Source organism: Lontra canadensis, unplaced genomic scaffold (assembly GCF_010015895.1).
Source record: "Lontra canadensis isolate GAN:19392208 unplaced genomic scaffold, GSC_riverotter_1.0 scaffold132, whole genome shotgun sequence".
NCBI lineage: Eukaryota > Metazoa > Chordata > Mammalia > Carnivora > Mustelidae > Lontra > Lontra canadensis.
Window position 1 is genome coordinate 1,010,897 of NW_022631126.1, and position 13,975 is coordinate 1,024,871.

Genomic DNA, 13,975 nt, shown 5'->3' on the forward strand with positions numbered 1-13,975 from the left:
ACAGAACTACACATATACATTAAGTGCAGATGAACACAAAGAAACAGGCCTGAAGCGCATAGACCAAATGACTGAAGGGTTACCTCAGGAAAGGAATGGGGCTGAGCATGGGTTGGCAGGTAAATGGGAAATTCAGTTTTGCTATCCTTCTGTCTTGTTTGAATCTTGTAGAATAGGTACTCCTGGGTTGCAGAAAACTTGAAAAGCTTCAATGCCCAATGCTCCAATCCATCCATCCACAAGCAAAAGGACAGCTCTCCCAGGTGGGAGGGAGGGGGAACCTTCACTAGGACACGGATAGTGTTGTCCTCCCTCATCCCTCCCTGACCCAATCCTCCCCCTCCGCTCCCCGCCCCCACCAGATGACCCACACACACTCAAAGAGCAGCCAAGGGGCCTCATTGTAACACTCATTTTTATATAAATATCCGCAAGTCATGTTACAGAATAAGCCCCACCGGGGAAAAAAGTCAACGTTATGTTTTTGTTAAACGGACCCCTGCCTTCTAGGTTGGGCCCCAGCCTGGGGGCGCCTGCTGCTTTGGGAAGGCTGGGACTGCCGCCGAGAGGCTGCTGCAGAAGCTGCCTGTGTGGCCCACCCCCGGGCCGACCCCCTTCTTTGGTGTGTGGTACGTGGTGACCTTCTCTGCCCACCCCCACCCCCAGCCTAGGGTAGGGTTCTAGGGAACAGGGTTCTGGAGGGCAGGGCCCAGGAGTCCTGGGGGCACTTGGAAATGGAGTTGGGGGATTGAGCCACTAAGAGGTGGAGTCTGAAGCTTAGAGATTGAGCCTTTTGGGGTGGCACACAGAGGTTAACAGGAACAAGTTGGGGGGGGGGTGGGAGACCTGGGCTGTCAGCCAAGCAGGAAGCATTTGCCCTTCTTTCCAGCCTAGGTACCCAGGTCCCTTCCCTGCTGCTCTGTCTCCTGCTGACTCCATGTTCCCAGGGATAAGCCCTGGGTTCCTGCCTTTCCCCTCCCAGCTCTTCCCTCTACAATCCCCCCTCCCCCCACAGAGAGGCCAGAGGCTAGGAACACAGCACCAGTCTGAGGATTTAATTAACCAGGAAGGGGGATTATTGGGAGGGGCACCCCTGTAAAAATGTACAAAAGGTCTGGGGGGCTATGTGGAAGGGGAGATAAATATGTACATGGAACCCCCCTTCCGTCAGCCCCTCCTCCCCCAGCCCTGAGAGGGCATGAGGACTTGGATGGTAGGTGAAGGGGAGAGGGGGGCACTTTGGCCTCTGGCTTACTGAGCCCTTGGGGAGGCAAGCCAAGGGCCTAGGGGCCCTCAGGGGGAGTGATGGTATACCTCAGGAGGTCATGAGCTATGACCTCTGACATGACCCCCACTCTCACCTCTCATATACACACACACAGACACATACACACTCTCACACACTCACACACACCCCTTTCTCTAGAGGCTTGTGACCTCTGCCCTCCCAGTGACCCCAAGGTCCATCTGATGCTTGATCTTGCGGGGGCTGGGGCTTAGTCTCCCAGGTTCGGTGACCTCAGAGGTGGCTGGTGAGGTCATGACCTTTGCCCTCCAGCCCTGGCTTCAAACCTCAGCTCTAGGACCTTGTCATTAGGAAAGGGGGATGGAGCTGTGCCCCCGCCCCTCCCCTCCCCTCCCCTCACCTGTCAGCCCGGGCTGGGCCAGGGGCCCTAGGTGGGGAACTGGGCCGGGGCGCGGGCACGAGCGGAGGTGGTGCCCCCAAAAGGGCTCCCGGGGGGGTCTTGCTGAGAAGGTGAGGGGTCCCCGGGGCTGCGGCGGGTGGCGGTGGTGGCGCCAGGCGGCTGTAGAGCAGGGGATGGGTGGGCTCCAGACCATACAGGCGGGCGGCGGCCACAGCCCCAGGGCCAGTCAGCTCCTCACCAGCCTCATAGAAGCGGGGTGGCCTGGCCAGGCGAGGGGGCCCTGCCAACCAGGTCGGCTCCAGGAAGCCAGCGCAGCGCTCTGGGGGACTAGGGCCCAGAAAGGGAGGTGGCCGGGGCCTCTCAAACAGCAGGTGAAGGCCCTGAGGCCCGGTAGTGGCGGCAGCAGCAGCGGCAGCAGCGGCAGCAGCGGCGGCAGCAGCGGCGGCAGCAGCGGCGGCGGCCTCCTCCTTCCGCTCCTCCTTTACCCGCACGGATTCCTTGGCCGGCCTGGCCCCTTCCTCGCTGGCCCGGGCCTTGGGAGTGGCAGGAGAAACTCGGAGCTGGGGCCGCGAGAAGGGGAGGTCCCTGGGGAGAGAAAGCAGGGCCTGCAGCGGTCTGAGCAGCAGGCCGCCGGTGGCACCGAGGGCGGGCAGCGCGGGTGGTGGGGAGGCACACCTGTCTTTCTCCTCCTTGGTGAGAGAGGGCTCCCTCCGCTCCACAGGCCGCTCCTTGTCTGAGCCTGGCGTCCGGGCGGCCTCAGGGGGCCGGACCCAGGCAGGAAAGGCCAGAGGACTGCGGTGTAGGCGGCCCCATGGGTCTGGCGGGGAGGCGAAGGCTGGTGGGGCCCCTGGGCTTTCTTTCTGGGCAAAGACGGCGCCGGAGTCTAGACGGAGGGTGAAGCAGAAGGTGACAGGAGCCCCGAGGAGGAGGAAAAGGCCCCACTCGGGGACCCCCCCACCCCTGGCCACCAGCTCATTGCCACAGCCACCCACCCACCCCGCCCAGCACTCACTGAATGTAGGGCTGCCCAGGCCTCCAAAGGCCCCGTTGGAGAGGGCAGCCAAGGAGGCGAAGCTTGTGGGACGCCCAAAGGGATCTGCGGGAGGAAAGGGCAATGGTCAGGGCACTGGGCAGCCAGTGCTGTGCAGGCGCCAAGACTGGCAGAGAAGGCGCAGCTCAGCAAGCAGGCCCTGGAGCCCTCAGCCGTTCCGACTCGGTTTTAATAACAGGGTGCTGTTCCTTGGGCCTCGCAAGATGCTGAGCTTTGACATGCATCGTGGTGTTTAACCTCACAAACGACAAGCCCCACGAGAGGCAGACAGGACCACTCCCACTTCAAGATGACGAAACAGGCTCAGAGAGGTGAAGTGACTTGCCAACGGTCAGTCATCTAGCCAATAAGTGGTACCCCCCCCCACCCCAGGGCCTCTCTGACTCCAGAGATCAGGCTCTAACCCCATAATCCCCCATACCGGCCACCCAGACCAGCTCTACAGCAAACCGTTTGCATGGAGATCTCTGCCAGCTTCCTCCCACCTGACATGCAGGGCCCTTCCCGACCCGACCCTAATCTCATGCACATAGCCAGTCAGAACAACTAACCTATTCCACTACGGGAACACCTCACACCTTTATCTTCCACGAACACGTTCCCCTGTGCCATCAAGCTCAATGCCCTCTCTACCCAGACCCAGCTGAAATCTCCCCACAAAGCCTGCCGAAACTGCTAGGAGCCGGAGCCAGTGCCGCTGCTCTGCCTGGGCCCGCACAGCCCTCCTCCAGCCTCCTCTCCCAGGTGGCACACTACCTCTACCACTGGCTATTTCAGAGACCGCATCTGAGCTGGCAGAGCCTGGCAGTCACTCTGCCCTGCCCTAGCACCCTGCATAGAGATGAGGAGGTCAAGGCTCAGAGGGGTTAGAGTAACTCGTCCAAGGTCACAAACCAAGTGGCACCAGGCCTATCCCCATTCCAGCTGCCTCTCAGGTCTAACTTCCATCCCCAGCTTGAGAACTTCTCAAAGTTAGGGACTGGGCTGGGGTTGCCCAACATGCCCTTGGCTCTTACCAATGTGGGTGCTGGGGCTCAGAAAGGGTCCGTGGGCCCCGGGAGCTGCCGTGAAAGGGTTGGCTGCAGCGTGGACGGCACCTGGGGCAGAGAGGTGGGAGATTCTGGTGAGGCTGAGTGGGCGCAAGGTGGGCCTCGGGCTATAGAAAGGGAACCTCCGACCCCGAGAGGGCTGGCCAGACTCACCAGTCGCAGTGAAGAGGGAGGCGGCCGGGTGGGAGAGCTCCTGCCCAGGGGGCAGGGCCCCATAGGGCCCCGGAAGGCAGGGCAGGAGGTCGTTCCGAAAGTCAAGCTTGTGGGAGTCGCCCTGCGTGGGACAGGGAGAGGGGTGGTGAGTGAGGAGCCGGGTGAGATGTTGCTCTTGCTCTTCCACTCCTAAGGCCCCCCCCCAAGGGCTGGCGGGCGCCAAGATGGGGCTTGGGTGCCTAACTTCCACCTCTCTCAGAGCCCTCTCGGGCCACCCCCCCTCCTCAGCCGGAGAAGCTAATGCTAACTGTGAAAATGCTGAGGCAGCGACCGGGGACAGGAGGGGACATTTCTGGCCAAGATGCGGCCAAGCTCTGCCAAATGCAGATGCCCAGGGCTCAGGCCAGCCCACTTGCCCCAGCCCTCCAGCCCCAGTACCTTCATCTTTTCCTGGTGTCTCAGGATCATGTAAGCCACGCGCACGTGCATGGCACACCACTTCCCTGGTTTCTGCCGCCCCAGAAGGATAACCAGAGGGAAAGGGAAGGAAAGAATGTTCACTCATCACCCACTCCAGGCCTGGTCCTCAGCCCAGCCTTTCCACACAACATCCCCACTCATCACCCCTACAACTGAGGGATGACTAGGTTCGCTTCATGGCCTAGGAAACTGAGGCTCAGAGAGATAAACTGTCTTGCCCAAGGTCCCACAGCCGGTTACGTCGGAACCCAGGTCTGTGGCATATAAGCCTTTCACCCTTTCTGCTGTTCCAAATCTGGCTGCCTCCACGTCTTAGGCTTCTCACTTATTCCCAAGCAAGACCCGCCCTCAGCCAAATGCCCTGACACCAGCCCCCAGCCTCATGCAGCCTGAGGTCCTCACCAAACTCACCCTCAAAGGTGGCCGGAAATGGTCGGGGATCTGGGGATGGCAAAGCAGAGGTTGGCGGCGATTCAGACCTGTTTACTGTCCTGGGCACCTTGTCTCCACAGTCCCTAATCCCCACCCAAACACTGGAGACCTTGTGTGGCTCCCTCACGCCTTTCCCGCTCCTATGAAGACTCCTTTCCCCATCTCCCGCACTGGGTGTCTCCCTTCCAGCGCTAAGTTCCTGAACCGGGCCCCAAGGACGTGCTCTGCTTGGAAGACTGGGGACTGACTGGGTTAGTGGGCAGGCAAGACAAGTTTCTCAACTGGACAAGTCATTCTATTAACAGCTTTATGTCATGAGACTCCGAGTAAGATTTCCTTAGAAAAAAACCTTTACCGCTGCTAGAAAACACCGTAAGAGATCTGGTCTAGTCTCCCCCCTCGGAAACATATCCTGTGCTTTTCCCAATGTTCCCAGAGCCATGGGCTTGAAGGCTGCTCCCTGTGCCACTTCACAAAGGGGCAGCTTATCTTTTCCTTGTTTTATGGACAGGACTTCCTGGTATGATGTCATTTAAAAAAAAAAAAAAAGGATTTTGTAATTTAAAAAATTTGAAAACTCCTACAAAAACCACTGTCCTAGTGATCTTATTTCTGGGGCAACTTCATGAAATTCCTATTCCTCATGCCTGGGAAACTTTGTCATTTATAGAAATTTCCTCTTGTCAGATTCTCAGGGATAATCCCGATCGTACAGTAAAGGGAGGGATCAGGGGTTCACTCTCAATCAACCCTGCTCTCCCTCAACAGATACTCTAGTTCCTCAAGGACCTGCCTCGGCACCCCCCTCACCTGTGTCCCCTTTTGGGGAAGCCCGCTCGGCACTGGCCCCAGTCGTGGTGGCAGCTCGGGGTTCGTGCTCTGGGAAAGGGGAGTGGAGGGATCAGTCAGGAGGGCTGGCACCAGGCATAAAAGGGGTCCAGAACCAAGTTGGGGGCTGGGACAGGCAGGGAGCATAGCTCTGAAGAAAGCTGGGTCCACAATGGGAGGGCAGGAGAAAGGGCATGGCTCTGGGGAATGGAAGAAGGTATGTGGACCCCGGGGTGGGGGGCAGGGGGCACAGTGGTGTCTGGGTTTGTAGGGGTGGGAGGTGGTGGCGTTTGGATTGGGAGCTCACCTTGGGCTGGAAGGCCCCCTGCAGGGAGCCAAAGGAGACAGCCGGCGGGAGGCCCGGAGGTAGGCCGGGCACTGCGGGAGGGAAGGCCGTGTACGGCTGCGGAGAGAAGGGGACTGGTCCAAGCTGGGGTTGGAGGTGCGGCCCACATCTGGTCTGCCCATCAGTTCTCAGGCCTCCACCCTAAAACCTCCCAGGGAGCTCTCCCAGGCTCAAGGCTCTCGCTTTTGAAGCTGAAGACTGGACCCCGACAGTCAGGGCCACACACACGGATGCCTCTGTGCCCACACACCACACCACACACACACACACTCACATTATGCCGGAAAAGGCCTTCCATCTTTCCTGGGTATTTCTCAAACTAGGGAAGAGAAGGGAAGAGTAAGCTGCCAGCCAGGGACCCAGGACCTTCCCCTGGAAGCCACACCCTCCCTCCAAGTCTCTGGGCCTCATCAGCGGCCCAATGAGGAGCTCACCATGTGGGGGCCGTGGGGTGGCAGCAGGCCCGGGGGATAAGGGGTGAAGTGCTGGTGGGTGTGCTGGTGGGTGTGCTGGTGCTGGTGGTTGTGCTGGTGGAACTGGAAGGCCAGGGGCCGGGCCGAGCCCCCTGCCCCCACCACCTCGGGGCCACCCTGGGCATTCAGGTAGCGAGAGTTCAGGTCCTGGCCGATCAGGTCCTGCTCTGTGGGAGGGGAGGGGGAGAAGGCTTTAATGTCTGTCGCCACCAGGACAGCCTCCTCGGGCCCAGGTGACTGGCCTTCCCTCCTGGCCTTGAGCCACTCCCTCCTCAAGCCCTGATGTCTGTTGAGGTCCAGGTGCCCCAAAGCCGGCTGGGCCCAAGCCCGGGGCCATGGTCCCCCACCCCCCACCCCGGCCAGGACCCCAAACTCACCAGAAAGGGCGTTAGCGGCTGAGGCCCCAGGGTGCCCTGGCACCTGCAGCAGGGGTGGAGGTGGGGGCAGGGTGGGGCCAGGGGAGAACAAGGAGGGGTGGTGGGGTGGTGGGGGGGGCCGCAGCCCAGGGGGGGGGAAAGCTGTGGGTGGACAAAGGCAGGGGCAGTGAGGGCGTCGGGGGCCGGTGGGTGAGCTGCGCGGACGAGGAGGAGGCAGATGAGGAGGAAGAGGACGAAGAGGATGATGAGGGGGGAGGCTGAGCCACGGGAGGGGCCGGGGCCTTGGGGGGCGGCCGTGAAGAGCTGGGGAGAGAAGTGGGGAGATGAGTGAGGGGTTGGGAGGTGCCAGCTCTGACGGGAGGGGGTCAGAAGCCTGGGCGATACCTTGACCCTGGTTCTCCAACATGGAAGGTGGTAGAACCCGGCCCCCAAGACCCCCCACCCCCACCCGGGGAGCCCATCCTCAGACTGAGGTAACCCCCACACCCGGCAACCCCCTCTCTCTCCCTCTCTAGGTCTCTTCCACACAGCTGCCTCGGACGTCTCCGGCCACGTGACTTGCCCTTTCCTGACTCAACCGCGGCACGAAACCCGTCACTCACTGTGACGCTTCCTTACAACAGGCCACCTGGGTTCCCACCCTAAGACAGTGGAAGCAGCACCTCGCTGGCCTGGCCTAGGAGTCAGGCGACCTGAATTCTAGGCCCGTCTTGCCATGAACACCCTGGGTGACCTTGAGCAAGTCACTGCCCCTCTCTGAGCCTTAGTTTTCTCAAGAACAAGAAAAGAGAACGGTAACGAGGACAATAATAGAGACAGCACCGATAACAGGAACGGTATCAGTGACTCTTACCCTTCAGCGAGCACTCACTGGAGGCCAAGTGCTGGCACCTGCTTTACACGCTAATCCACATCTCTGCCATGTCACACCACCTTCCCAACGGCTGCCGCAGCCACGTACCCGCCTGCACCGTTTACTTTTTTTCACTTAACTCAGTTCCTTACTTTTGAACTTAGCCTCGCCCGGGCAATACACGTGACATCAAAGGGTTGAGGTACTGATCGTGTTTTTCTAAAGCCCGTTAACAGCTAAAATAAAAGTTTCCCCCGGAACAGCTGAAGTTATCCCGCATGCGGCTAGCGATGCACGGGCACACTTTGGGAAACACTGCACGACCTCATCGTCGATCCTCACGACAGCTTTACCAGGACAAAGGGACCATTACCAGTTCTTTTTGACCGAAACGGAAAATTGAGGCTCAGAGAGATGAAGTGACTTTTCAAAAATCACACAGCCACGACAAGCGGCAGAGCAAGAATTTGAACCAGGTCTGACTGACACCAAAGCCAGCACCCTGAATTAATCATGTCAGCATTTCCCAAAGTGTGTTCTGAAGAACACTATTCCTAGCAGATGTGCCTTACAAGAAGGCCTCAGCAGCGCATACAGTTGGGAAACGGCACAGAGAGCACTTCCCTGCACAGGAACGTCCAGTGAAACGGTCCTAGGAAGCCCTGTAAGCGAGTAATCACTTTACGTTTGCTTCACCCAGTGTCTCTCAAGCTTTTCAGCCTCAGAATCCTTTTTTCAAGTCACATCCCATAGGTACCGTCCCATGTCCCAGCCACAGAATGCAGGGGTTGGCGCCGAAGTGACCAGGTCCTTCCAGACCAAACCAAAGCCCTGGACCACTCACCTGCCAGTGCTGAGGTCCAGGCTGCTGCCATAGGGAGAAGTGCGGAGGCCGAAGGGCGAGACCCGAAGCGGCAGCTGGGGCTGGGGTGGGGGTGGCAGACTGGGGGCGGCTGGCAAGGGTGCAGGGGGTGAGACAGGAGGCCGAGGGGCCGGTGGAGGCGGTGGTTCCTTCGGGGGGAAAGGCACTAGCAGCGGGTCGGGCCCTGGGGGCTGTTCCTGGCTCCGCTCCAGGCCCGACACTTTAGGGACTACGGAGAGTTTTGCTTCACAGTTCCCATTGAAGGCGCCGTGGGGGCCCGAGGCTGCGAGGACAGGACAGCAGGTGTATTCAGTTGCGGCCCATATTCCCCCGAATTCCCTCCCTTGTGTCCAGCCCCAGCCCTTGAGACCAACCTTTGCTGGTTGAGACAGTAAAGGATGGGTCGAGGTCATCATCGGAGACCTGGGGAAGAAGGGCAGGGACAAGGTCAGGTTTTGGTCAGGTGAGGCCCTCACCCAGGAAAGCTAACAGCCCCCAGGGCCTGCTAGGAAGTGGCAGTGCTGCCAAGTCTATTCTATCTGCTTAGGTGAAGTCCAGCAAAGACTGTGGGTTCTGGGGGGCCTATGCTTGAAGAAAGGGGTGGGATAGCTAAGCCTCAGAATTTGATAGCTCCGGAGGACTGAATTGAGGCGGCACTCATGTGTCAGAGAAGTAGGCACATCAAAGCCAAAAATGTCAGTTGTCACTAACTGCTGGCCCATATGCCCACCTGACTTACAGATCTGTTTGGCCCACAAGTGTCAGCAAAAACCTTTGAAACTAATTGCTGATATTTACAAATTCAGGAACTCCTCATACAAACTCAGACTTGCAGGTTCTCTTAAGAATTGGCTCCTATTGTCGCATGGCAACAATTAGCTAGGACTAGACAGTGGTCACCTCCTTTAGACAGACAAGAACTCTGGTTCACCACAGTCCCTGTCCTGCCAATTTTTTAAACGAAAAAAAGACACCCATCAGGGAATACACTTTTTAGTTAGTTACAAGGATAGAGCGAGAGTGACTAAAACACATCATTTCAAAACAAGCAAATCCGACCTAACAATAAACTGAAACAGAACTTTGTAAGACATGTTCCTACACTGATCACAAGTGTTTGGTGTCCTCGCTGCCATAACCGTGGTCTCTGGTCGGATTCTGTGAGAGCAGACCAACAGCGAGCAGGAATGACCAGCTCAGCTCGACAGCCACCCTGAATTTCTGTGGAGAACCACTGGTATTCCAAAGTTTTAGGAAAAGATGGTACACCAAGGCACGCGCTTTCTATTCTTTAGAAACTGGCTCTAGTTACAAAGAAAAAAAGTCGTTTACCCATTCAATCTGCCCGTACCCCCCTTCCCCCATCCAGTCATGGCTCAATCTAACTTATGTTCCCCACTCAAGGGGGAGGCTCTCTCTCGCTGTACATGGCAGACCCCTGAGCTGCACTTCACTTTACAAATTACAACACTGCCCACCCAACAAGTTCTAGCCCTACTCACCCTCTCGTCCAGATCGCTTTCTGCATCACACTGGGGAAAAGGAAAGACAAAAGTGTCACAAGAGGGAAGAAGAGTGGGGCCCAAGGGACAGAGGGGACTTTCAGAGAGGAATTGAGAGGGGAGGGGCCGGTACAGGTGGAAAGCACTTACTATGTATCCAGCTTCCAGAGAATGACGGGAGGAGGCCTGAGAAAGACCAGAGTCCAGAGGTAAGGAAGGCTGACTGGAGAGGCCTCTGGATAAAGTCTAAACTCCCCAGCAAGGAACTCAAGGCCCCTCACGACACACTCTCGTTCTCTCTCTAGCTGCTTCTCCTACTATGGCCCACCCCTGTTCCCAATGCTCTCGCCATTTTCTGAATACATTCTCACATCTCTGTGCTTTTGCTCAAAACAACTTTGCCTGTTTCTCCTCTTAGCAAACTTATGACTATCCTTCAAGGCCTGACTAAGACATCCTAGGGGGCTTTCCCTAACCACAACCCTCCTCCCATCCCCCAGGCAGAATGAGTGGCTTCCTCATGTGGGTTTCTGCAGCATCTCTCCCAGATCTCTGCCTTCTGTAGCTTCTCAGGTTTTGATCAAGGTATTTGCTCAGATTGTTTCTTTCTTGCTAGACTGCTATTGCCTGGAGAGATCTGAGACTGTTCCTAATTCATTTAGGATTCCACGAAGTCTTTTTGATACATCTCTAAAAAACCAACTTATTTCAAATAGACAGGGCAAGCCAAAAGCAGAAAAGCTTGAGTGTGGACAATGTCTCTGTCAGACCTGGATTGAGGAGTGAGGGCTCAAATTTGTTCTGCCATCTCCTCTGCCATTAGAGAATAAAATCACTGTTTATGATGAGAAGCAACACTGCTAATGGAAAACATTAATGTGAAGGGCATTCTGTCCAGAGTTTTAAAGGACAAGGATCCATGACAAGCTCACCTCTTTCCTTCTCCGCTTATTGGGCCATTTTCGGGCCCGATCGCCAGAGGGCCGGCCAGGCTCCCGATCAGAGCTGTCCCCTGGCTCCCCAGTGGCCCCACTGGAACCCCCCCTCTTCCGCTTCCCAGAATGCTTCAGCCGATGTTCCAGTCGCTCTGGGGGCTGAAGAGATGCATCCTTCTGTGGAGGAGGAGGTGGGACTAAAGTAGATGGAGAAAGGAAAGCTCCCGACCTCTCTAGGGGTGACCAGGCTACCAAAGTGGCTCTCAGGCCGGGTAACGAGGCTGGTCCCTGGAGACTAACTCTACCTCCTCCCACCCCAGGGTGGGGCAGAGGCCTGGCCAGAGGAGCCGGTTGCTCTGGTTTGGGGTGCCAGCATTCCCCCCTCAACTCCACCCACTCCAGGCACCATACCCTTCTCTCTGCCCCTCTGAAGCCCCCAAAGGTCCCCAGCTCCAACAGGCCCCACCTGCAAGGCCTCAAGGCTGGCGAAGCTGGCGATGGCGAAGCCATCGATCAAGTCCTCCTCCTCTTCTTCCTCCTCCTCAGGCTCCTCCTCGGCCTCCCCGTCGTCTGCGCCCCCCTCCTCCTCCTCCTCCTCTTCCTCCCCGCGGCTGCCCGAGCCGGCAGGCCGCTTCCGAGCTCGGGGTCGCGGGGGCCGAGGCCTGGGACGGGGCCGCCGTCGTCTCGGGCCTCCGGGCCGCTCTCCGGACGAAGCTGACGACCAAGGCCTGGCGGGCGGTGGCGGCGACGAGGAGGACGAGGAGCCGCGCGGGGCGGCCAACAGGGCCCGGGGCGCGTCGCCGCCGGGACCTCGGCGGCGCCGCTGCTCCCGGTCTCGGTCTCGGCGCGAGCAGCGCCGCCGCCGCCGCTCCCCCTCCGCGGCCCAGCCCGGGCCCGGAGCCGCGGCCGCTGCCGTCTCCATGGCGACCGCCCTCAGCGCCGCATCCGGAGGCGGCGGGGCCCGAAGCGGCCTGTCCGCAGGCCCGGGGTCGCAGGCGCGGCGCTGGCGGCTGCACAGGGACGGAAAGGCCACGGCTTCCCCTTTAAAGCAGGATCTGTTGGCTCCGAGCTTGCCCCAAGGCCAAGGCCCGGGGAGCCGGCGCCGCCCCCGGGGCGACAAGCCCGAGGGCCCCCCCTGTGGGGCCGGCGGAGCCGAGACGGCGAAAACGGTGCGGCCGTCCCTTTAAGGCGAGGCCTCAAGTTGTCCAGCCCCTGACCCCTTTAAGACGACCCGATGGTGTCCAGCCGGCCTAGTGCGGTGGCCGCCCCCTGCCAGGGGTCGAGACAAGTCTCCCCGAGGAAGAGGAAGGGCCACCCCTTTAAAAGGGACCGAAAGCTCGCCCCGAAACGCAGACCTCCCCTTTAAAAGTGTCTCAAGTCCTCCGGCTAAAAGAGGCCACCCCTTTAAGGAGTTCAGGGTCCTCCAAACAGCAGGCCGCCCCTTTAAGGGCTCAGGAATTAAGTTTCTGGTCCTCCACAAGCGGCTACTTCCCCTTTAAGCTGAGTTTAAAGAACTTCTTGCGTGGGGGAGAAAAGGAGGAGAGAATCCCCACTCGCTCCAGCTCGCCCAACAGCACAGTTCTCAGTTTGTCAGCTTCTGTTCGATGGCTTCCCCTTTAAGGTTGCCGATGTAGTATGCCGAGTTCAGCGGCCACCCCTTTAAGGAGATTTAAAGGGGCCTCCTCCAGGCCTGTCTCTTCCAGCCTCCGCCTCCGGTCGCCATGAAAGGCTAGGGGGGGGGCGGGGCCGCGGGGCCAGCCCTCCAAAGCCCCGGATGTGAGGCAACGGTGACGGGTAGAGCTTCTCTGTCTGCCGACATAAAAGTCTCTTCCTCCTTTCCTCCGTCTCTGCCTGACTTGCGCCGTAAGGAATCCGGAACGGCCGTTGGGAGGCGGGGGAGCTCCAGCGCACCCTCCTGTTGTCTCCTTTGGCGTCTTGGGCCTCTTCTCCGCCAGGACTTCCCTGCCCCTCCTCCCTCTTCCTCCTCAGCCTACGCCTCCTTCCTCTCTCGGCCTCCTCCTACTCTCCGCCCCCTTCCCCCTCACCCCTCCACAAGCTTAGTCGTTGATAGGTTGAGAAGTGTACGACTAGGCGAAGGGCGGAGTCAAGCTCCCGGGAGTGGGTAATATGTAACCGCCCTCAAATCTTGGATTGGGTATACGTCAAATTAGCCCCGCCCTTCATCAGGTCTTGTGACTCGACTGGTTAGAAGTAGGCGCTTGGGGCGGTCCCCCAGGTGACCCCGCCTCTTCCTGCTCTCTGTTCATTGGTCCGCCTTCAGACAGCGTCGAGACTAGGAGTCGTGATGTACTGCGCGAGTCCTAGGGGGCGGTTGGCCGCTTGGCGGCGGGCGGCCGCGGAACGTTCCACTCCACTGCCGGATACGTCGTCTCTCTCTTTCCGCCGCTTGGCTTAGCCCACAGGCCGCCTGACTTTTCGCGCACGCGCGTGGTGAGACTGTCGAGCGGCTGGCAGCTCTGCGGGATCCCCCGCGGTGTGGGGTGGCCCGAGCACGCGGAGTGCCTTGCGAGCGCCAGACGCGCTGGGAAGGAAAGCGCGTCCCGTTATCGCTCCCTTCAGTGGGAGAGTGTTGGCTTGTGGTGTCCGCGTGCTAATAAGGAAAGGAAAAAAACCACCTTGCGTTTGAGTGTCCGCTGCTTTGCTCACATGTTAACTCATTTGGCAGTTAAGTCTTTCAGGGAGGTACTGTTCTTAGACCCATTTTACAGAGGGGGAGGGGAATTGATACACATTTAGTTTCCTACACAGGTTTTGGATTCAAGCCTAACCACACACAGTCTGTGCTCCAAGTCACTGCTCTATTGTGCCTCTAAGTTTTGAAAGATGGAGAATGCCACTCCTGGCCTCTGGTTGCCTGGGTTACCGTTTTAATGAGGACATCACATTACACACTCAACTTTCTTTCTTTTTTTTTTTTTTTTAAGTAATCTCTACACCCAACTTGGGGCTCGAACTCATGACACCCTG

The 13,975-nt window shown here is 58.5% G+C and overlaps 1 protein-coding gene across 1 annotated transcript; it reads right to left on the reverse strand.

Moving 5' to 3' along the window:
* Positions 1-1,195: 1,195 nt before the first annotated feature.
* On the reverse strand, positions 1,196-13,084 carry FBRS (fibrosin). The gene is given in 19 exon segments (XM_032842547.1): positions 1,196-2,231; positions 2,322-2,529; positions 2,659-2,742; positions 3,714-3,794; positions 3,900-4,020; positions 4,338-4,409; positions 4,791-4,820; positions 5,622-5,690; positions 5,947-6,042; positions 6,260-6,304; positions 6,420-6,625; positions 6,836-6,974; positions 6,976-7,138; positions 8,533-8,833; positions 8,925-8,973; positions 10,053-10,082; positions 10,203-10,238; positions 10,985-11,164; positions 11,454-13,084. Coding segments are annotated over 19 exon segments (2,955 nt in total). The 5' UTR covers positions 11,910-13,084; the 3' UTR covers positions 1,196-1,642.
* Positions 13,085-13,975: the final 891 nt, after the last annotated feature.